The sequence below is a fragment of the Parambassis ranga genome, chromosome 16 (assembly GCF_900634625.1).
Source record: "Parambassis ranga chromosome 16, fParRan2.1, whole genome shotgun sequence".
Lineage (NCBI taxonomy): Eukaryota > Metazoa > Chordata > Actinopteri > Ambassidae > Parambassis > Parambassis ranga.
The window spans coordinates 11884769-11905823 of record NC_041036.1 but is presented as its reverse complement, the minus strand read 5'-3'; the positions used below and the strand labels follow the sequence as shown (position 1 = coordinate 11905823).

The 21055-nt window shown below is 41.0% G+C and overlaps 4 protein-coding genes across 7 annotated transcripts in view; 3 read left to right on the top strand and 1 right to left on the bottom strand.

The window, feature by feature from the left end:
* The first annotated feature begins 1056 nt into the window (after positions 1-1056).
* On the top strand, positions 1057-9777 carry rundc3b (RUN domain containing 3b). Of its 2 annotated transcripts, XR_003671901.1 has the most exons (13): positions 1057-1288; positions 3548-3663; positions 3896-4029; positions 4477-4562; positions 4745-4834; positions 5062-5142; positions 5417-5591; positions 5725-5882; positions 6938-7084; positions 7302-7423; positions 7505-7710; positions 8691-8719; positions 9598-9777. XR_003671901.1 is itself a non-coding variant. In XM_028425145.1 (11 exons), exons 1-11 carry the CDS (start codon positions 1194-1196, stop codon positions 7648-7650), a joined length of 1350 nt encoding a protein of 449 aa, XP_028280946.1. In that variant the 5' UTR covers positions 1066-1193; the 3' UTR covers positions 7651-8329. The 2 variants fall into 2 exon arrangements, 1 of the variants encoding a protein (XP_028280946.1); XM_028425145.1 differs by lacking the exons at positions 8691-8719; positions 9598-9777 and having other exon boundaries at positions 1066-1288; positions 7505-8329.
* slc25a40 (solute carrier family 25 member 40) lies at positions 8593-12514 on the bottom strand. The gene is made up of 10 exons (XM_028425146.1): positions 12346-12514; positions 12018-12122; positions 11658-11717; positions 11463-11569; positions 11211-11278; positions 10824-10948; positions 10090-10373; positions 9892-9973; positions 9607-9687; positions 8593-9332 (listed from the first exon to the last, which is right to left on the bottom strand). The coding sequence occupies exons 2-10, from the start codon at positions 12115-12117 to the stop codon at positions 9199-9201; spliced, it is 1041 nt and encodes a 346-aa protein (XP_028280947.1). The 5' UTR covers positions 12118-12122; positions 12346-12514; the 3' UTR covers positions 8593-9198.
* Positions 12515-12967: 453 nt separating this feature from the next.
* Positions 12968-18912, top strand: dbf4 (DBF4-CDC7 kinase regulatory subunit). The gene is made up of 14 exons (XM_028425743.1): positions 12968-13075; positions 13190-13220; positions 13317-13445; positions 14501-14664; positions 15396-15599; positions 15698-15748; positions 15838-15907; positions 15995-16071; positions 16195-16240; positions 16352-16397; positions 16496-16621; positions 16788-16902; positions 17389-17504; positions 17584-18912. Exons 3-14 carry the CDS (start codon positions 13385-13387, stop codon positions 18365-18367), a joined length of 1860 nt encoding a protein of 619 aa, XP_028281544.1. The 5' UTR covers positions 12968-13075; positions 13190-13220; positions 13317-13384; the 3' UTR covers positions 18368-18912.
* A 1676-nt stretch (positions 18913-20588) lies between these two features.
* The window catches only part of adam22 (ADAM metallopeptidase domain 22), a 46900-nt gene continuing 46433 nt past the window's right edge, over positions 20589-21055 (top strand). For all 3 annotated transcript variants that reach the window (XM_028424722.1, XM_028424721.1, XM_028424723.1), the window contains exon 1: positions 20589-20853. In XM_028424722.1, the coding sequence (XP_028280523.1) occupies positions 20757-20853 (97 nt within the window). In that variant the 5' untranslated portion in view covers positions 20589-20756. The remainder of the gene's footprint in view (positions 20854-21055) is intronic.

Sequence of the window (21055 nt, the reverse complement as noted above, 5' to 3'; positions counted from 1 at the left end):
TAAAAGTATTAAATATAAAATATAAACTGGGGGTCTGGGGTTATTACTCCTGACCAAAAACACCATTATAATTTCATTTAAGTTTCATCCAATCAATACTCATGAAATCTACAGAATAATTCAGATTAAGAGAAAAGCACTGTTAAGTAGTAAACCAATAAAAACCTGGTTACACTTTAACAGAAAGGCAAAGCTAGCCTAGACTCCATTGTCACATTTCAAAGGTCGGAGTTGTACGAAACATTTTCCCTGTAGACTCCAAAGATGTTTCACATGAAATAAAATGACATTTTAGAAGCTAGGTTTTTCATTCTGTGGTGTTTATTGCCACATCCTTCCAATATGACTGAGCCACGGGTGAAAAGAGGCGTGAGGAGTGAGGAGAGGAAGTGGAAGTGAAGACAACAAACATAGATGTGATGCTGGAGAGAAGCCAGGTGCTGTTGTTACATCAGGCCACTAGAGGGCGAAGTCACTGATGTCAGGCTTCGGTCTGTTTTACACGAAGGAACAACTGAGCACAATATACTACACACAGTATGTACAAACATGTGGGATTCAAACTTACTGTTGACATTAACTGGAGATAAGGTCTTTTCATTCATTCTTGTTTGATTAATCCACACATCACTGATAATAATGATGTGTAATAGTAATAGTAATATCCTTCACACAGGCAGGTGTCTGGATGATATCAGGCCACTCACAGCTTTCATTCAATTCACCACACCCTCTACTGTCAGTAACAACTCCATTTAATCAGTCTCATTTAAAAAAAATAATTACAATTCATCGTTCTGGGGAATAAAATAACCGGAAGGCCATCTAAACAACATGTCTGAATTTCGGAGAATTTCTCTTTTTTACAATTTAACATCGATAAACTATTAAAACAGACGAACATGCACGTTCCTACAGCTTCCTTCGTAGCTCTTTGCTCTCTCTGCCAAACAATTAATAAAAGTCATTCGCAAAGTCTGCTGCTCGAGCTTTTATTTTGAAAGCACCAAACAGGAAGTCCTCCGCCAGTCTCAGCTTTACGTTCAACACCTCCTTTCAGTGGAGCATCTTGCGTTTCCTCCGAGGTGACGGACGAAACTGGTCCTGCCCTGTTCCTGGTCCTGCGCGGGGAGCGGAGCCGGAGGACAGCACACCGCCTCCGGACGCACACACACACACAGAGACGGGCCGGGATGGCGTCGCTCGGCGTGGGGCTGCAGCTCATCCGCAAGCGAGGAGCAGGCAGGAGCGGCGCGGTGGAGAGGAGGAACCTGCTGACGGTGTGCAGGTGGGAACTCCTCATAGTGTTTAAATGACGAGGCGGCGTCTGCAGCTGAATGTATGACGATAGATTTCTTAATTTAAAAATCTGATGCAGGCGTTTGTTAAAAAAAATGATGGAAGTAGACGACAACCTCCATGTTTTATTAAAAACATGACTTCTAGGCTGGAGGAGGAAAGTCACTGTGTGGCTGCTGCACGAGTTGTGATGAAAACATGATATAACCAGCTGGATGAGCTCATGTTAGTGTCTCTTATTGTGGTTATTGTGTTTAGAAATAATCCAGGCTTTCTTTATAACTCACTGTCACACCCACCAGCCTTCATTAAATATTCATACCATCACATTTCAGTTTTAATCACATTGAATTCAGAGGAGGCTCCGAGCCAGAGTTTCAGAGATCATCAGCAAAAATTCCTGCCTCCTACAGAAACGTCTGACTCTGCCAGGAGAGAATCTGATTACTTTGTAGAATAACAGACACACAAAAGATGGTGAACTAGGTGACTTTAAGTAGGCAAGCATCCATGAAGGATAAAATGGTAAGGACAGTGTAGATCTCACACACACACACACACACACACACACACAAACACACACACACACACACCTGCGTTTTTCTGCCTCTCTCTGTCAGCTGTAGTGAAAAGCTCTCTGCTTGTACTATTGATTTGTGGTGCTGCTGGCAGATGTCACTTTCTGACTGACAGTCCCTGTGGTGTGTTTCAGACAGAGGAGCAGAATGGGTCACTGAAGAGGGAGGACATGGAGCTGTTTTTATAGTTGGGCTCTGAGAAAGTGTCAAAAGACAAACTGATCCCAGGTCCATTGCTAACTGCTCAGCCTGCTTATGCTCTGAAAACTCGTGTTGAGGCGACCGATCATAACAGATATAGATGTTTTCCTTTGGTAGCACTAATGGACTTTCAAACTGACTGGAAAATTTGCAAGTGTTTTTTTTTTAAATCTCATTCTCTGTGAGCTAATAAAGCCTAATAAACAACACCGTCTTTATGTTTGTACCATATACACCCTGTTATAGGTTAAAATAATAATAGTCATCAATGTGTTCTCTGACGTCTCAGCTCTTACTCTGCCTTATGTTGTGCGGTGTGTGTCAGAATTACTTCAGCAAACAAAGATACTTCAGGTTTTCCTGCGATCATTTCTAGCTTCAAGCATTAGCTGCCTCAGACTCTTCCTTAAATTGACACCGTTCAGTGTGTGTACTGGAGAACTGCTGAGGTTGTCAGGTTTATTGCACTCTAATGGGAGCTGAAGGAAATGCATCCGATGTGCACATTACATCGAGTGTTGACCATGAGTGATGAGCAGGCTACGGAGCATCTTCTGGCTTCAAAAGTAATTTTAGTGCAATCTAGAGGTCGTCTTATTTCTAATCTGTCATACCTCTTTTTTCTACTGTCAAATTCAATCAAACTTTTCTCATTCATAAGGCACAGCACTGAAAACAAATCATGACTATTTTTCAAAAAGGGTCAAAGGTCAGTCGCCTAGCAACAGCGTTCTCCTGATTTACACCACTTCAACACCAGTATTGTGCGCTTGACTTCAGAAACACAACATCAAGAATTACAATAGAGGGAAAGACTTGTTGTTTTTTGCAAAAATGGAAGCACAGGATCCATCTGTTGGTTTGACATTTTTAAGCAGCTTCACAGATGTATGACTGATAGGATAAGTGTAGTATAAAAGGCTTAAGAGCATGATTGTTTTGAAAAAAGTTGAAATACACGATAAGTGCTTAAAACTGAACCCTGGATTTTTACCTTCTTCCACAGGAAGCGCAGTCACACTGCTGCTAAGCAACAAGGGGTAGCGAGTGAGATACGAAGTCAGATAATTAAGTTGATAAAGGCTACACACAATTTGGCAGATTTCTCACAGCACACACGCATGCACTGTGACACATCGCAGCCCTGTCCATTAACTTTCCTTCCTGTGTAATTAGTTGAAATCAGATTATGCAGTCAGTCAGTCGGTGCACATGTGGGCTGCACATTATGGCTGGTTTCATCTCAGGAGATTAATCAAAGCCTCATTACAACTACGGAGGCCATATGTTTATGTTCTTTGCCATGTAATTGATGTTAAAAATGTTAAATGTGTTAATTAAGACAAATCTGAAGCAAATGTTGTTTGAGTGAAATGTGATATCAAGAAGGAGCGACGTGTTTTTGTCTCTGACACCGTTCAGTGGCAGAGGGTCCAGTAACCAGTGTTTGTGTCTTCATTTATGCTCAGGTTTTCAGTGAAGACGCTGCTGGATCGCTCCTGTTTTGAGACCATAGATGACTCATCTCCAGAGTTTGTTAATTTTGTTTCTATCCTGGAGCACATCCTCAGTCATCGACTCAAAGGTGCGCATCCTCCCTCTCATAAAGTCCACACAGGTCAACACAAAAACTGCAAACACAAGAGCAGGATTGGTAGAATACAAGATATTTATACATTTGAACTGAGGTTTAGGCAGCAATGAATCTTAGTTATCATCCAATGAATGCATCATTTCTGCTGTGTGCATCAATTCAAAACAGAACAGTATAGATGCAGATGAGTTCTTGTTCTCTGCTGTGCTGTGTGCTTTTTTAGGTCAGACAACTTGGTTTGGCTACGAGAGTCCTCGGAGCTTCTGGGATTACATAAAGGCTGCCTGCACTAAAGTACCCCATAATTGCATTAGAAGTATTGAAAGCATGGAAAATGTGCGATCATCGAGAGCAAAGGTGAGGCTGAAAAAGCATTGTATATATAATGCTTTAATATATGTTTAGTAAAATGTGAAAAGATAAAACTGGTTTTATATACTCTTTTAATGTAAATGTATCCTGGTCTACAGTACACACAGTGCAGACTCAGGCAGTTGTGCTTTTGGCTTACTTTGCATTATCCTCTTAGCAAAAGAACAAAGGAAGCAGTCAGGAAAAATGTTAAGAGGACACGAGCAAAAAACGTGACTCAGTCATAACTCATGTAAAGAGAACTGGAGCAAACATTGTTCTGCAAACAAGAGGTGAGACTTGGAGACTCAGTTTTAACAGGAAATACAAACAGCAGCTTTGCAGAAGAGCCAGAAAGATAATTCTAAAATAATGTTTGACTTTGACCTTTGAGCTTTTATATTAAATATAAATACCAATAATCAAAAGTGCTCCACATGTGTCCCTCTGCAGGGCAGGGCCTGGATCAGAGTTGTCCTGATGGAGAAGCGGCTGTCGGAGTACATGTCATTTGCACTGAGGGACTACAAAACCACCAGGTCTCGGTGTAATACTTCTGCACATCCACGTTTCAGCATATGTGTGATCACAGCAAGAATCTGTTTGTTATCAGTGACTTAATTTATTCCTCCTGCCATAACTTGAAGCTGTCAGTCGTCACATATCTGCAGCTGCACCTGTCCACACCTGTTATATTTGTGTGCATGTGTTTGTGTTGTAGGAGGTTTTACGAGGATGGGGCGATCATTCTGGGAGAGGAGGCGGGACTGTTAGCAGATACGCTCATCGGACTCAACACCATCGACTTCAGGTATTAATTGGCATCAGTCAGTTCTGTTCCTGTTGCCCTAAAACAGAGCAACCCAACACTTCAAACCTACTGAAAAAAGGAGCAGGTGATGGATACAAGGATGTTTCCAGACACTGAGCATTATTAAAATCAGACACTGAGTGAACTGACACCTCTTTGATGTGACATAATAAGTTATTTGTTGGAGAGACTGTGCAGTAATTGTCCTTCTTGTTCCCTCTGTTCAGCTTCTGTCTGAAAGGGGAGATCCTGGACGGCACTTGTCCCGCTGTCATCGACTACACACCCTACCTGAAGTTCACTCAGAGGTAAACGGTACATATATATATATCTCAAAGCTCATCATTACTGCAGGTTTTACAAACTCCCACACAGCGGTGCATTTCATTTGTCCATTGAGTGAAAGGACAGGGCAAATGGTACTATTGATCCCTATTAATAGTCTAAACTTAATTTCTGTACTGGTCAAAAAGCCTGCAGTCTGTATTAGAAGTTAATTTGTGGAAAAAAGAGGCTGCTATTTTTGCCAGCGCTGTCCAGAATTGTGTACTAATATGAGGCACATTTTTGTTCCCTGTGTAGCGCAGACAGCATCAGCAGCGATGAGGAGGAGATGAGGACTCTGGGGAGCAGCGGCAGTGAGAACAGCACGCCTGACAAAACAGCCACGGCCGCTTCCATCTTCACAGAGCAGAGTAACTTGGTCAGCAAGTGCAAACGCTTTGAGCAGAAGTATTGCATGGCTCTGGAGCAGAAGGTAGAGGATCTCATATATCTTTGTGGTTTGTGTTGCTTTAAGTAGAAAAACAAGTGTGTGTTTGCGGAGCAGCACCTTCATGGCTCTAACCAAACACAATGTGTTTACCTCTGTGTGTGTGTGTGTGTTCCAGGCTTACCTGGAAGAGCTGGTCCGTCTGCGAGAAGCACAGCTGTCAGAGGCCATGTCACACAACAAGGCTCTTCAGCAGAGCCTGGCAGACACACACCTCACCCACACGCTGGAGAAAGAACAGCTTGAGTACATCATACTGGAACTACAGGACCAACTGTGAGTCCACTGCCCCGTGTTTATGTGTCTGTGAGTGCATGCGGGTCGCTGACGATTAGGTGAAGAGATTTGCAGCAGGTCCAACTGTGAATTTGACATTCAGGACACAGCAAGGGGGCAGGAGGTTGCAGGTGGTGTGTTATTTGTGTGGTCTTTAAAATCAGTTGCACTCAGTGCTGCTTTAAGCCCATGAGGAGGGATTGTGTCTCAGGTTGGTCACTAAGACCCTGTTCACAATTCAATAGAATCAATTCAATAGAAGCTACAAAATGTGTGGAGGAGGGTTTATGTCATGAGCGCTAGAAGTGAAGCTGCAGCCAGTGCAATGACTCAGAGGATGGTTTAAAATGCAAACAGGGTGAAAATCAAAATGAGCGAGTGAGGGAGGGAGAGAGAGAGAGAGAGAGAGAGAGAGAGAGCTCTCACAGTGATTACAGTGAGAAAAACAGAGGATGACAGAATCAGTCAGAGAATATTTAGGCAATGCAGAAATAAATAGAGAAAAATAAACCACATCAGACACAGGATACTTGGGTGAATAGTGTGTTAGTATATAAGTGATTATAGACAATGGATGGATGGCAGCATTAATCTGTTTAGTCCGCTGCTGTAAAACTGCAGAATGTTCTGGGTTTACTGTGAATCATCTGTGTACAGATTCATGACACGGTGAGGATGAATCCAGACTTTGAGGATCCTCAGACTTATCTGCTGCATGTTGACATTCTGTGTTTACATATGGATGCCATGATTATGGCGTCCATATGTGAGGCTAATTCACCATGCTAACTGTTTTGTAATTGAAGCAAAATACAGCATAATATGAACCAAGGAAACATGCTGATGGCTTCTATTAGACAATGACAACATGTCACCCATAGATAGACCCTGTACTGCAGGACAAAGCAGGTTCAGAAGATGGATGGTGCCACATATGGCTCCATCTTCCTTCTTTGACACAATTAAGACATCAGTTACTTTGCACACATTTTTGCATCATCATAGAAGAATGTGTTTAGTGAATAAATGTTGCTGTGACTGTCTTGTGTTTCCAGAACTGTGATGAAGAACAATGATTTGAGATCAAGACAAGAATTAACAACCCATCTGACCAATCAGTGGCCGTCCCCGGACGCCTTGGATGCCAACGCTGTTGCCTTGGATACACTGCTGTACAGGAAGAACACAGGACAGTGGGAGGAGTATGTACATACAATACACACATAATTTAATCAATAAAACATTTTTAATTTGTGCCATAGAAGTCCTGACATTGTTTTTTTGCACAGTCTGAGGCATAGGTCGGTCCTCAATCACTAGAAGAGCAAATCATCAGAAATTGTTGCTGTTTCAGTGTCTGTTCTTGTCAGCACTGATTATGCGAGTGGTCTTTATTGATCCTCTGTCCTCTTCTTGCAGGAAGAGCTTCCAGAGTCTGGAGCAGCTGTCTGCAGACATGAGCCTCTCTCAGTCTTCACTTGCACCGTCACACACTCTGAGCCTGGAGGCTCGACCACCCCACACACAGTGGCCACACAAAGGTACTGCACGTCCCTGTCTGCATGTAAACACTGCTGTCTGAGAGGATCTCAGTCAACTCTGTTTGTTGTTTTCTCATCCAGGTAAAGAAGAAACTCCATCTCTAAGAGGTCTGTGTGGCTCCCTCACCTCAGTAGCCAGCTACAAGTCTCTAGCCAGCCTGAAGTCGAGTGAGTGTTTAGCCAGTCCTGCAACAGAGATCAGCAGTCCAGGCGTCACTCCCTCGTAGGAAAAGAAGAGCTAAACACAGCTCCCCACCAGGGCCAGACAATCCAAGAACTTTCTCAATGTAGGTGATATTGATTTTCTGTTGTAGAGGTGGTTCATGTTCTGTTTGTGGAGCTGGGAGCTTTAAGAGAAGTCACTTGTGCAAGCTGAGAATCTGTTGTAGCATGTCCTTTGACCATCTCCGTCACCTTTAATGTCTGATTAATGTACCATGCAGTTGTAAAGACCTCTGACACTTCACAGAGAATGTCCAAATGTAACTTCATACGAGTGTTTAAATTCTTTGTATTTTTATGTGTGCTGCATTTCCTGTCTTGGGAATGAATTAAGAGAGATTAAGAGAATGCAGATGTAGGAATTATATTGTCACTTTGCAGCATTAAGAAGACGGCAATGACTTTATGTGTCTTTACTTATCTGTAAGGAGGTTTTACAAGAGATGATATTGACTGTAGAACAGATCATTCTAAGACAACACAAAAACAATATGTTTCAGCAGTTTAGTCTGATAAGGTCTTCTATTCTGTTTCTAATTCCTATTTTTAATTCACTTATTTACCTGATTTATGATCCTTGTTTTGTCAGATCACATCTTCATTTTTGTCTGTAGTCTTTTGTTCTCCGGTGTCATGTATCATGCAGTATCTGATAGTTTTGTTCTCAGGATTAATATTCATCCTTCCATGCTGTTTACTTTATATTATTCCCTTTAATTATTAAAATACAGTATTTGACAATGGCTAGTTGATCATTCCTTTAACTCTGTATAATGACCTGTGGTAAGATTAACTGATAATATGCAGCAGAGAACAGTATTAGCAGAATATCAGTATAATGTGATTTGTATTAATTGTGACTAACCGTGTACCTCAACACTGAACTCGTACCTTTACTCTTTGCCTTCAGCTTGTTCCAGCAGTCATTTGCACAGACGTACAGCAGATGTTTTATTGATTTGCCTTTTTTTATTCTCATTTTGAATAAACTTCACTTGCCAAAACACTGAATTTTTTTGACACGTGTATTTCTTTTCTTCAACAGGTCATAGAGCTTCAATGAAAAGACATCAGGTACAAGGAGTCACAGTTTCATGTAGTTTACATGGGTACACTTTTGTGTGTCCCTCATGTTCCACAGTATCAGAGCACTATTGTGATTGGTGAGGGATTCATTGATGCCTCTAGTTTCAGGCACAGTGCACATAATCCCAGTGAGGCAGCTTCATGTGGGACCCGGAGTTCAAATTCTTATTAACAAAGGAAGGCTGCCATCTGCTGGCTGTTAAATACATCTTGCGTCATGTGATTACAACAATGTGTACATATTTACAGCACATATAGCTGTCAATGTAAAATAATGGTAAATAAATATTGTAATAAAAACATTTGAAATAATTTTAATATACTGGAATGCAGGAAAGGGACAAGAATGTTTTCTTCATTTTTTCACTCCCAGTTCTGCTTTTGTTTTTAATTTGGCAACATTCGCTTCCAGGTATAGTATATAGCAGTAGCCGTCAGGGTGTTTGTTGTCTTTGGAGGGAAATCTATCAGGTGTTACTGGTCTGCAGTGGCCTGAGTAACCTCTCCTGGTTGTGTTTGCGGAAAAATGCTTTTCCAAACTCATAACTGCTGATCATGATGGCGCAGGCGGGGGCCACTTTGATCAGCCTGGGTAGGAAACCTGGCAGAGAGACAACAGGCAAAGAAAAGAGATTACATTTCAGTTCTGCTTGTTAAAGATTGTCTTTCTTGCACGTTGTCATTCTCTGTGAAATTTATAAAGATCAGATGTTAGAGCATAGTTATTGTGGAGGTCATCACAGTGCCGGAACGACTGCTGAGTGAAAGCAGATACATTATCAATGTGAGCACGCACAAGCAGCATCATGACAGAGGTCTTCTTATTGTGCTAACACTGTGTGACATCGTGTCTTTGTGATCATTAGGACACCTACCTGCAAAGAGTCCACCAAAGCCGTCCTGTGCCACAATCCTTCTCATCACATAGAAGGTGGAGGAAGGGACCTGACAGGGCACTGACAACACAAAAACACCTTTCCAACAGCTTTCCACACATAAGAATCACTCAACTGACGGGGCCTGTTTAATAATTGAAAAGTCTATAATCACCAGTCATCATCATCAATCATCAGTTAAATCATAGTACTGTAAGAGATTTGTTTTCTCTCTGTTGTTTTTCCTCCACATCATGATATGTAAATAAATAATGGCATAATTACAGTTCTTTGCTTGTAGCTCTCCGGTCTCCACCTGTCTTCTTGTTTTGACGACATCAAAAGGTAAAGTTACCACAGCCGCAATCTGAAAGACATAAAATGTCCATTTCTGTCAAGATCTGTTTGCTGACAGAATTGGTGTATTTATCTGCAGGCTGGCAGCTGAATTCTGTGCTGCTTTAAAGAGGGAAATGAACGTACAGATCCTGACACTGCTCCAGATATGAAGGTGATGGTAAATGTGGGATCTCTGGTGTTGTACCGGTCACACAGCCAGCTCTTCCCCCTTTCATAGTTGTACCAGTACATGGCTGAGAAGGGCACATCTCTGAGCAGCGTGGGCCCCAAACCCCTCCACAGAGACAGCCAACCTTCTGTCTGCACTGCTGAACGGATGCACTCGGTCAGCTCCCTGTAGGACTGCTTCTGAGACTGTAGCTTAGTGCGGATCAGCTCCAGAGGGCTGATCACTGTCGCTGAACCCACTGATAAGAAACGGGAGAGATTACATACTAAAATACAAACATCTTATTCTCACAATATTGAATTTTAATTAAAAAGATATGTAATTCTTATTAAAAAGATAATCACTCTGCAAATGTATCACACTTTACTTACTAGGCTTTTTGAATTCAGGTTTTAATAATCACTTATGGGCAGTTATTAAAACGAGAAGCTCAGACAGTGAGCCAGGGTCACAATGTGCCTCACATTTACGTACAAGCAAACTATATTGTGAAGTATAATTACATAAAGGCCATAGGGCAGACTGCCTAGAAACTAATGTAGAAATTAAATCCCCAGCATTATTAAAACACTGGTCCTTGTTAGTGCTGACTCTGATGACTCTGAAGATCCCTTTTACACATTAGATGTATTCCATTGTGTTAACCTTTAACAAGCAAAAGTTTTCCTCAGGGACACAGTAAGCATACCTCTGGCAATAGCTCCTGCTAAGAGAGGAGCCTCCTGAGCATGGCTGCCCATCCAGACCCTCAGTGCTGCACACAGCTGGTCATAACATGTGAAATAGATCACTGTGGCTGGGACAGCCATCACACTAGAGACAAAACACACAGAGGCAGACGTCAATCATGACGAATCATCATAAATCAGTTGTACTTCAATCCATTTTTGTCAATGATTCTTCTAGAAATCTTATGTTGGTTTGCCACTTTAAAGTAAAACATCCTTAATGTGTGCATCAGGGACAGGCTAAATGACTATTGACAAGTGTTCAATAACTTGGTTTAGAAAAGGCAGCAGAGGCAAAATGTACTGCAATCAGGGAATAAAACAAACCTAGGAGATGGCACACTTACAGGGTTGGAGGCAGACCGCTCCATAGTGCCTTGACTCCCTCACATCGTATTATTTTAATGAAGGCATCCTGCAGGGTGAAGGCTTACTTTAGCACAGAGTTCTGTTTAGCAGTCAGATGGTATGTACTGTATCTCAATAAGGCTGTGTAGCTTTGTTTTGTACACAGCACTATGAACCAGAAATTCAAAACAATAGGGAACTTGTCTGTGTACAGTATAATGCTAAACAAATAAAGGGCAATCTAATCTTACCAGAGTCCCATTGAAGTAACCCGGGGCTCTGTACCAGGCCTTGGAGTTGCCATTTTCACACACACATATGTGGTCCATAAGTCCATTGCAGTACACAAAGCATTTGCCTGAAATATATTGTGTTGAAATATATTATGTTATGTGGTATAAAATGTGACAACTGAACAACACAACTTAAATTCATATTTAATATACCTTTGGGGAAGGGAGTTTTCTGTGCTTGAAGTCTGATCTTCACGACATCCAAAGGTGTGACTGGGGAAAAAAAGGCAAATCAACCTGAGTCCTGTGTTCACTGCAGCTCTTCAACTCTTACTAATGCAAGACTGTATTTAATCAAGTAGTAAACAAAAAACAATATGTGTACTTTTCAGTAAACCTTAAAGTATTCTCTATTCTACTATACATGATTCATTTACTAAAGCATAATACCAGATTAGTAGCCGACACCACATCACCTATTGTTATATAAAACTGGATACAGAAACACAACAACAACTGTTTTAGGCTCTTCGGTTAGTCAAAAACATTGTATGTATTTGTCTGTGGTCTCACCAAATACAGATGTGAGGATGGCTCCGGAACAGGACGCCACCATCTGTTGAAGGGGAGTAATGCCACCATTGGCAGGCGCAGCAGAACTTTGACCACTCATACTGTCTTTAAAAAAACATGACATACCAATTTGACAAATTAGACGTCATTCATTGTGCACGCTATTAGGTATTATTCTCATGTAAAGAATTTGCTTTGAGACATAAGCTTGTTTGTGGCCGCAAAAACGTTGGTCTCGTCAACGTGTTATCAGATAGTGTAACGTTACATGATAAGACTGAAACACAGGCTAACCTTAGTTAGCTAAGTAGCTTAGCCAATATCCTACCTGCTAAAGAACTTTAGCAACAATGATGTCTCTCATGACCCTGTTCATCCCTCTCAGGGTTTCTAGTTTCCTGACAGTGCGGTAGTTACTGCTGTCCTAATGAAAGAAATTTTACACCGCTATGTGTTTAAGGAGCTGTAGCTCTGGCTAGCTCACGTTACTGCAAACATTGCATGACGACATATCATATTAAGCTGACCACATTCGTGGAAAAGTTTGAATTTTACGTGAAACAAATCGCAATAAAAAAAATCGACCTAAGATGTATACGTATAATGAGTTTGTAAATGAAACAATTTTATGTTATATTTAAATGTATTATTTCTGTTTTTGACATAGTTATGTGGAAACATCGATTCAAAATTTAAAAATGCGTTTACCTATGTCCGGGTTGCCAGATTAGGAGAGATTTACGTTAAATCGCGTCAAACAGTTTTTATGATACAGTTCTGACAGCTGTTAAATTTAGAAAACAATGCGATTTTATTAAAGAATAAGATTAAGATTTAGTGTAATCTTACAACGGTACAGGTAAATATAACGCGAGAACTTGCTTTCATGAATGTAAGAAGTAATATGCGTCCGGAAAGTGTCAAACATGGCAACACAGACTTTCTGTGTCACTGGAGTTAAAGCGGGAAAGGGTGGTCTGGAGAAACGACGATTTAAAAGTTTACTACAGATCGTTGTGTAGTTGTAAAATAGCACGTCCGTGGACAGTCTGTGAAAACAAACATGCTACTACGGCCTTTAGCGAGTTTATCCACGTTAGCTTAGAGATAATGTAAGCAAATCAACAACTCTGCCCGCTGAGGAAACGAGATACTTAACGTACGAGGTAATTCAACCAGAAGTCAACAATCATCCAGTTTAAGGTAAGTTAATGTTACATTTATTATGTTTAAGCATATTTCTTTTGTTGCTTTCCGTGTCCTCTTTGTAAACAAAGCCATTTCTTTGTTTACACACAGGGGCAAACGCGAACTTTATATGGGATGTTGACTCAATACAGGAAGGCAGGAAAAACTAATTTCTCTCGATGAAAGAGAATAAAATGAAGCCAAAACGAACCCAGAAGCACGCAGAACATAACTGGCAAGGTATTGTGTGTTTCCGTGTTATACTAACATTTATTTGCAGTTTCCGTGTTTTTGTGTCACGTTTTAATACGTCGGGTTTAGGGTTTAGCTAATTTATTTACTGGTACGCTAACCAACTAATTTAAAGCCGATAGATGTTTTTTTTCTCACTAGATGTAAACCCAAGCAACTAAGCTAAAACAAGAATGTTATTTTTACTTAAGCTGTGCGTAAGACAAATGGGATGCAACATGTAATAGGTGACAAATGGTAAACAGAGATAGCTTAAGCTTTAAAAAGTTGGAGTAGTGAGTAGTTACAGTTTAGTTTAGTATGCTGAGTGCCCGTATATTGCTTCTGTAAAAGTGACATTCCCCAGTTTGGGATAAAGTACTTGTATTCTATTCTATAACGAATGAATGCACTTCTGTAACTGATTGACCAGTGTTGTGACCTACTCTGGTCACCCCGGATTCCCAGACTCCGTCCCCGAAGCACAGAACATTGAATGAAAACCAGTACTGATCAGTTTCAGTTTCGCCTTTATATAAAGGGAGAATGCACAGCTCAATACAGACCCCTCGATCTGCTCCTGCAGCTGACCATTTGCATTCTGTCCGTCCCATGCGTTAGGCTCGTTTTATTAATCTGACAACAAGGTGTGGTTACATTTACATAGAAAGGCATAAAAGGTAATGTTTTTCAGTGAAACATGCATATTCAATAATCACAAGGTGGAAGGCGTATACGAAACTAAAAGACATTGAAGTTCTCCCACTCACATCTTTGATGTGAGTGTGTGTGTGTATTCTCACAGGTCCTCCTGTTACGGCCTTGAGTATATCTTGTCTCTTTGGCAAGCTTGTGTGGGTCAACTTAGGGGTTTGCAGTTCGAATTTCTAAACTAACCATTAAACATCAGAATGCTTTATGACCTCAGTCAGAGGTCACGATCTATGAGCAACCATACACTTTTACCATATGTGCAGACAAACATATATTTTGACCAAGTTTGACCATACATTTCCACACCAGTTTGAGTCATTTGTCACCCTTTGAAACAATTGTGTTTTTAGGAAAAGGTGGAAACACCGGGAAGACGCTGAGCCATGCAAAGCATACATCAGTTGTGTCCTCTCCTGCACAAGTCAGACCTTTTGCTGGTAAAGTGTTTTACCTGGATCTACCATCAAACAGACGAGCAGAGACACTGGAGAGTGACATCAAGGAACTAGGAGGGGTGAGAAACAATCGTAATAGGAAAAAACAAACTGTACAAACTAGCATCTTCTGCTGTCTCCTCATTTGATGTTTTTATACACTGTCATAAACATAATCTAGACTCACTCAGTCATCATGTCTACATTTGCTTGCTTTGTTTGTGAATTTAAATTAGTCCACATAACTTTTTCTTGTTCTAATCGACCTAAGGTTTTATAAAGACTTTTCAACGTAACCTACACTCTTTAGTTTTACCTAACAATGTCCTAAGGGTACATGTGAGTCGTTGACCCACCCCCCCAAATCATGTGAGTTGATTGTCTTCTGAGTGCAAATTGGTTCTGAGCCGTTTGTGATGTACTTTCAAGACTCTGTTGATCATGAAACACATCTAAGACTGTTGTTTCAGTTAAATGGAAATAGATTCTTTCAATCGTCTTTTAAACCATGTCTGGCCAAAAAAAGTCTTGAAAGTGTCCCTCGTATATCAAATGCTGTTGTTTGGTGTGTCCTGAGTAAGGAGCTGGCTCTCCTGTGTCGAGCCATGAGGTTGTGACTTGGGTGTTTTGTTTTGTTTGTCCAATGTACGGGTCTGTGCATTCCTCACAACATACACTAAATTGCTCTGCCTGGGTGTTGTGTGCTTGGTAGAATCTTTAGCCAGTTGTACTCAAAAGTGTGGTTGGCTTCACCCTGCAGCTACATTGAAAGCTCCAACAAGTTATTCCGTCTTCACACTTTGTCTTGTAGACTGTTGAGAAGTTCTTCAGTAAGGAAATTAAGTATCTGGTATCCAACAAGCGGGAGGCCAGGTATGTGCGCTGCCTCAGACAGGACTCTCCTGTCCCCAGCCCAGACTCTGGACAGAGTTCACCACACCCTCCCCCAAACCCACACCGCTCTGGCACCCATGGGGACAAAATGAAAAACAGGTCTCAGGGCCACGCAGACACAGTAAGTTTGCATATATTGTTTGTAAGTTTATCTCTTTTTCTTTTGTATATTATTTTTCTAGACATAAATGCCCTTCATGTTTTGCCATTGTCTTACAGTTTGCATCAAGCCGAGGAAAGTCTTTGGTGGAGAGAGTTGTGCAAAAACAGGTTTGTTATATCAGCACCAGTAGTATTTACAAAGAAGAAAAGAATATGTTTTTGCTTTCTGTTCTAAAAACCTTGCTTGTTTATTTTAGGAGAGGGTACAAATGAACAAGATCCTGTCAAATGCTTTAGAGTGGGGAGTAAAAATCCTCTACATAGATGGTAAGTTTTGCTTTTTTATTTTTAGATTGTTTGTATTTGTGCTGTGCAGAAAATTGAAGTTAATTTTGCCTTGGCTTGCTCTTACAGATGTAATGGCATATGTTCAGAGGAAGAAAAAGGTCATTAGCAGCCACAAGCCTGTGACCACTGCTGTTAAAACAAGTGTAAGACTACATAATATAATTTATCATTACTTTATTTTTAAACTTATCTTAAATGTGATTATTATTTTTTTTAAATCATTATTTAAGTTTTCATTTGTGTTCTTTTCCTGTCATCCTCATTAGGTGAAAGCTGAGTCAGCAACAAAGCAAGGCCTTCAAAAATGCAAAGGTAGCAAAAAAACAGATTAATTAATACTCTGACTTAAATTGTCAGGGATAAAATTTCAGTGTCTTCTTGTCTTTTGTAAATACATGCTCAGACATACACTGTTTGTTTTAGGGGGGCGGATCAGTAAACCTTTTATCAAGGTTGAGGATTCAAGTAGGTAAGAGACTGTTTATGCAAAAAAACCTGACACCCATGGGCTGTGTTTAAGTTGTTTATATTTGTGAATTATAACACACAGTTTATTTCCCTCATCAGACATTACCGCCCCATCTACCTCAACATGTTGAACATGCCTGAGTTCAACCTGAAGACTGTTGCTCCCGGTAGTCCCTTTTGTATTGAGGACAAAGCTCCTCTAGGAAACAAACAGCGGGGACACAGGTATGGCAATTACCTTAATATGCAGACAGTACGGCATGCCTTACCTTTGCAATTAATACACTCTTATCAGACACTGTAGGGGCTCACAGTGAACATAGTAAATGTAATCACACATTTTCTAAAATGTTTTGAATGAACACTTTCTATGTTAACCGTCTGGTAACAGAGGTGCAAAAGCCTCAGCCAGTGAGGAGAGAGCTCATGGCTGGAAGAAGAACAGAGACAAAAAACGAGGTGGATACTGCGAGTGCTGTACGGTCAGATATGACAACCTCACAATGGTAAGTTGGCACTTTTTAAAAACTGGCAATACCATGCCATAACACACACACATTTCCTATACACTACTGCTGATAAACCAAAAGCCAGAACAAACTTGCAAACAATAGTTTTAAGAGTATTCAATAACTTGCCATCTGCAACTTGACCAGTTGATACTTCAACATCCTACATACTGGTCCTAGAAACGAGGGGTTTTAGAGAAGGCCTTTCACATTTTAACATTGTTTAGCCTTTCTGGGCTGATTTTAAAAACTACTGCTAGCACTAGATCCTCTGCACTGGTCCTTTAACATTGTCATGGATACAGAGCTCATTGTTGATGTCTACTTTTTAAATTGCCATCATTCATTGTGAGCAGTTATGTGACAGGAGCTCTTACAATGATATTTTTTTGTATGCAAGTGTGCACTTTGATAAATTGAGCTCATTAGCCTTCGCTGTATAGCTGCAATTATCAGTTATTTAACTGCATATTTTTTGTTTAGCATCTACAGAGTGAATGCCACAAGGCTTTCTCTAAGAGTGATGCGTACTTGGTGGTGGACAGACTGATTTCAACCTTACCCTGCAACTTTATCCCCATCAAAACTAAAGCAAAAAGGTATTGAGTAAACCTTCAGCAAGTACATGTAACTCTTTATTCCAGGCAACTAATATCATATATTTCTCTCACTCATTAGAACAAAGTGCAGTGTTTCATCTGTCCTGGTTGCTTCTGGACAATGTAGAAAAATTGACATAAGCCACAAGGGAGATCCTGATCACTCGGAGCCTGTTAAAGAAGAGCATCACCAGACTCTTGATGGGCACAATGAATTATACACAGAAGACATTATAAAAATCAGATCACCTGATTGTTCTCCACTTTGCCGAAAAAGGAACTGTTATTCTTACTCGGACAGATTCAAGCACAGACGCCCTGCTCGCAAACGGATGTGCAGACAGAATTTCTTGACTTCTTGCACACAAAGAACTGAGGAGGACCATATAGCTCCCTCCAGAAATGAATGTCTTCCCTCCAGAGATATTCCAGATGACCCAGTGGACCAAAAACCTCACCAACACCTAAGCTGCTCAAATTCTCACATCCATAACATGAACATGCAGAATGAAGCATCCCAAAAAAGGATCAGTGTTATGACAAATGAACAAGAGAAGTCTGATAAGAATGAGGATACATCACTGTGTAAGGCTTTACATGACAGACATGTATTCACTGCTACAGTGACTGAAGGAAATTTGTCAGAAAAGGAAGAACAATGCATTCCTACACCTAGCTTCTCTCCAGTCCGAAAAAAAATACAGAGGAGAGTCAAATTTTATAAGCACAAAAGACGGAAAGTGGACACAAGGCTTGAAGACATAAAGCCATGCGAAGGTCCTGGGAACTCGATACTGAAGCTGTGGGAGCTTTTTCAGTCCAGTGAAAACATGGATGTGGAGTTTCATGGATTTGAGGATTAAGTGGACCTTTTCTGTTATGGATTGTGTGCAGGTTGTTTACCCTGATAAATGAAATGAAAGGGCAGCTGCTGGTGTGTTTTAATATCGTGTTTACAGAGTAGATTAAATTATAAAAGTGTTTTTACAGTGACTGCTTATGTGCACATTTTATGCCATTCTTTTCTCTTTGCAGGTACTTGCTGACATCACACCACATGTATACCATATATAACATTGTATAAAAGTGAACTGGAAACTGAATAACTTAACAGACCTGTTATATTACATTGACAGTTAAACCCGCAAAATGTATAAAACTGTTTCATCTTTGTTTTAACTTAAAGTTGTTTTTGTTCGGTCTACATTTCAGCTGGCTTTAAATATCACTCGGAGGTACAGCATCTCTTTTTCTCATTTGTGAAGGGTGTTTAAGGGAAATTGGTGAGATATCATGACAGCGCTTCTGAAACAATTCAATGTCATAGATCTCTTGTGGATGCTTTGATAAACAAAGGCTGTGATGATGTGATGTGAAATTTTTACAGGTTTTCATTTTGTGCTGCCCTGCACACACGCTTCTTAATAGAATCACATTCTGCTTGCGTGTGTGTTACTTGGCGTTTTTGGCTTTTAAGGATTCCTCCAATGTGAACTTTTCACGACCTGCCTTCACATGTTTTATTTCTTTCTGATGCATTAGCTCGGCTTCTCCATTTCCCTTGCATTCAGTGCATTAGCATAGTGCCCTTGTTCTCCCTCGCTGCTTTTAAAGTGATGCTCTTGTTCAGACAGGAGTCTGTTTGCTGTTGGCATTTAGGGAAATGAGCATAAGTATATTTGGAGGTACAAGAACAGCAATACTGCAAACACTGCTGGATGCACACACTCTCTGCTCCTCACGCAGGTCTGTTCTTTATTGGCACAATGTGCTAACTGCCGGTTGTATTTGGATGTATGAATACCAATATCAGTCTAAATATTGGCATAGTAAATTGCTGATTATACTTCCTGTTTTGAGCCTTTACCGTTAGAACGTGTCCACAAGAGGGCACTGATGAGAACTTACTGTGTTCTCTTCCAGCTGAAGTAATTGTGCATATCTGTAGGTGATGTCGCCTGAGGGGTCACACAGAATAACATAGAAATGTGTATACATATGTAAACATTATTATTGTTTAACATTTATTATTACCAGATACAGCAAGCTTGTTACTGTGTGTGTTATTATGCAGCCAAGAAAAACCTCTAGGCATGGCATGGGTTAAACTTTGTTTTGCTGGCATTAATGCATTAGCATAGTGCCCTTGTTTTCCCTTGCTGCTCCCAAATGGATGCACTGGGTCAAATGGGACTCTCTGTGCCACTGGCATTAAGAAAAGAAGCATCAATGTGTTTCAAGCATAGCAAGCAAAAGAATAAGGCCCTCCTGAATGCAGATGTATTCTCATACAGAGCCCTCCCTGCTGCCACTGTGATTTATGATCACAGTGCACAAACTTTACCTCCCCCCATACATACAGTATTATCTTGACAATTTAAAGGTATGTACCTGCTCATCCTTTGTGTGGTTGCTGTGGACTGAAGTCCAAACACAGCCCTCGCCTCTATGAGGTTTACACCTGTAAATATTCACCTGAAAGTGGCTGGCATCTCATATAATCATATATCTTTAAACTTGTCAGTGTACCCTTCATGAGTTCATACATTCCATGGCATATTCTTGTGGTGACTATAACTCCCTTTATAATTCACAATTCCAAGATTGTTTATCACATGTGTTGATGAAGATTCTCAGTCATCCAGGTCATAATTCGTAGAGAAGATTGAAGCAAAGCGTCTGCACTTGTATCACATGCTTGGACTTGTAGTGTTTATCATTTTGGGAGGGGGGTGGGGACTTGGCTTTTTGGAGCCCTGGCAGATGATGGAGTGAGTCATGATCATAACAGGCACGAATGGCGCTTGTGCAGTTGCTCACGGTGGATCTGGTACAGCACATCATTCAAGTTGGTCCAGTCGAGTGAAGGCCGGCCCGCAGTTTTTCTCCAGCCTGCCTCCGCTCATATTTATGCATAAGACGTTTCTGCAGTGAGCCGCTGGACATTGATGTGTTTTAAGGAGGTGTCCCCAGCTCGCCTCCTTCTCCACCCTCCCTCCCTTCTCCCACCCCCTCTCTGTCTCTCTCTCTCTCCTCCGTGCCTCCTCTGTGCCGCTGATCCGCGGGGTCTCGGTGCGCTCAGACGCGCTCGGCGTTCAGACTCGCAAGCACCCTGATGGCCCCCCATCAGAGACACTGCGCTAACCAGACGATCAGCCCGGGCTTCAAGCTCCCCTAGCGAAGGCAGGACCCCAAAAGCCTTCTCCTGGAATACCGCATTGTTTATCATTTCCAACCAGAGGCAGAAAGGTGATGATGCTGATGATGCGCCCGCGATGGTGGATTTCCCTTTTGTGCGTCTATGAATTGATGCACGTCGCTCACCAGAGCAGCCCTGATGCCCCAAAAGGTAACAGATACTATTTTGGATAAAATATGAATTATTATTGCACAAAGAAATCGTTAAATCCGTATCAATGGGCCTGTTATGTTTTTTTTTAAATCACAGCCTGTTTCATGATCTACATCCAAAATATGCACGTATCAGCCCATTGCTGTTGATGTTATCAAAAGAAATGGGACCAATCGACATTACAATGCCAGCGTTGTTC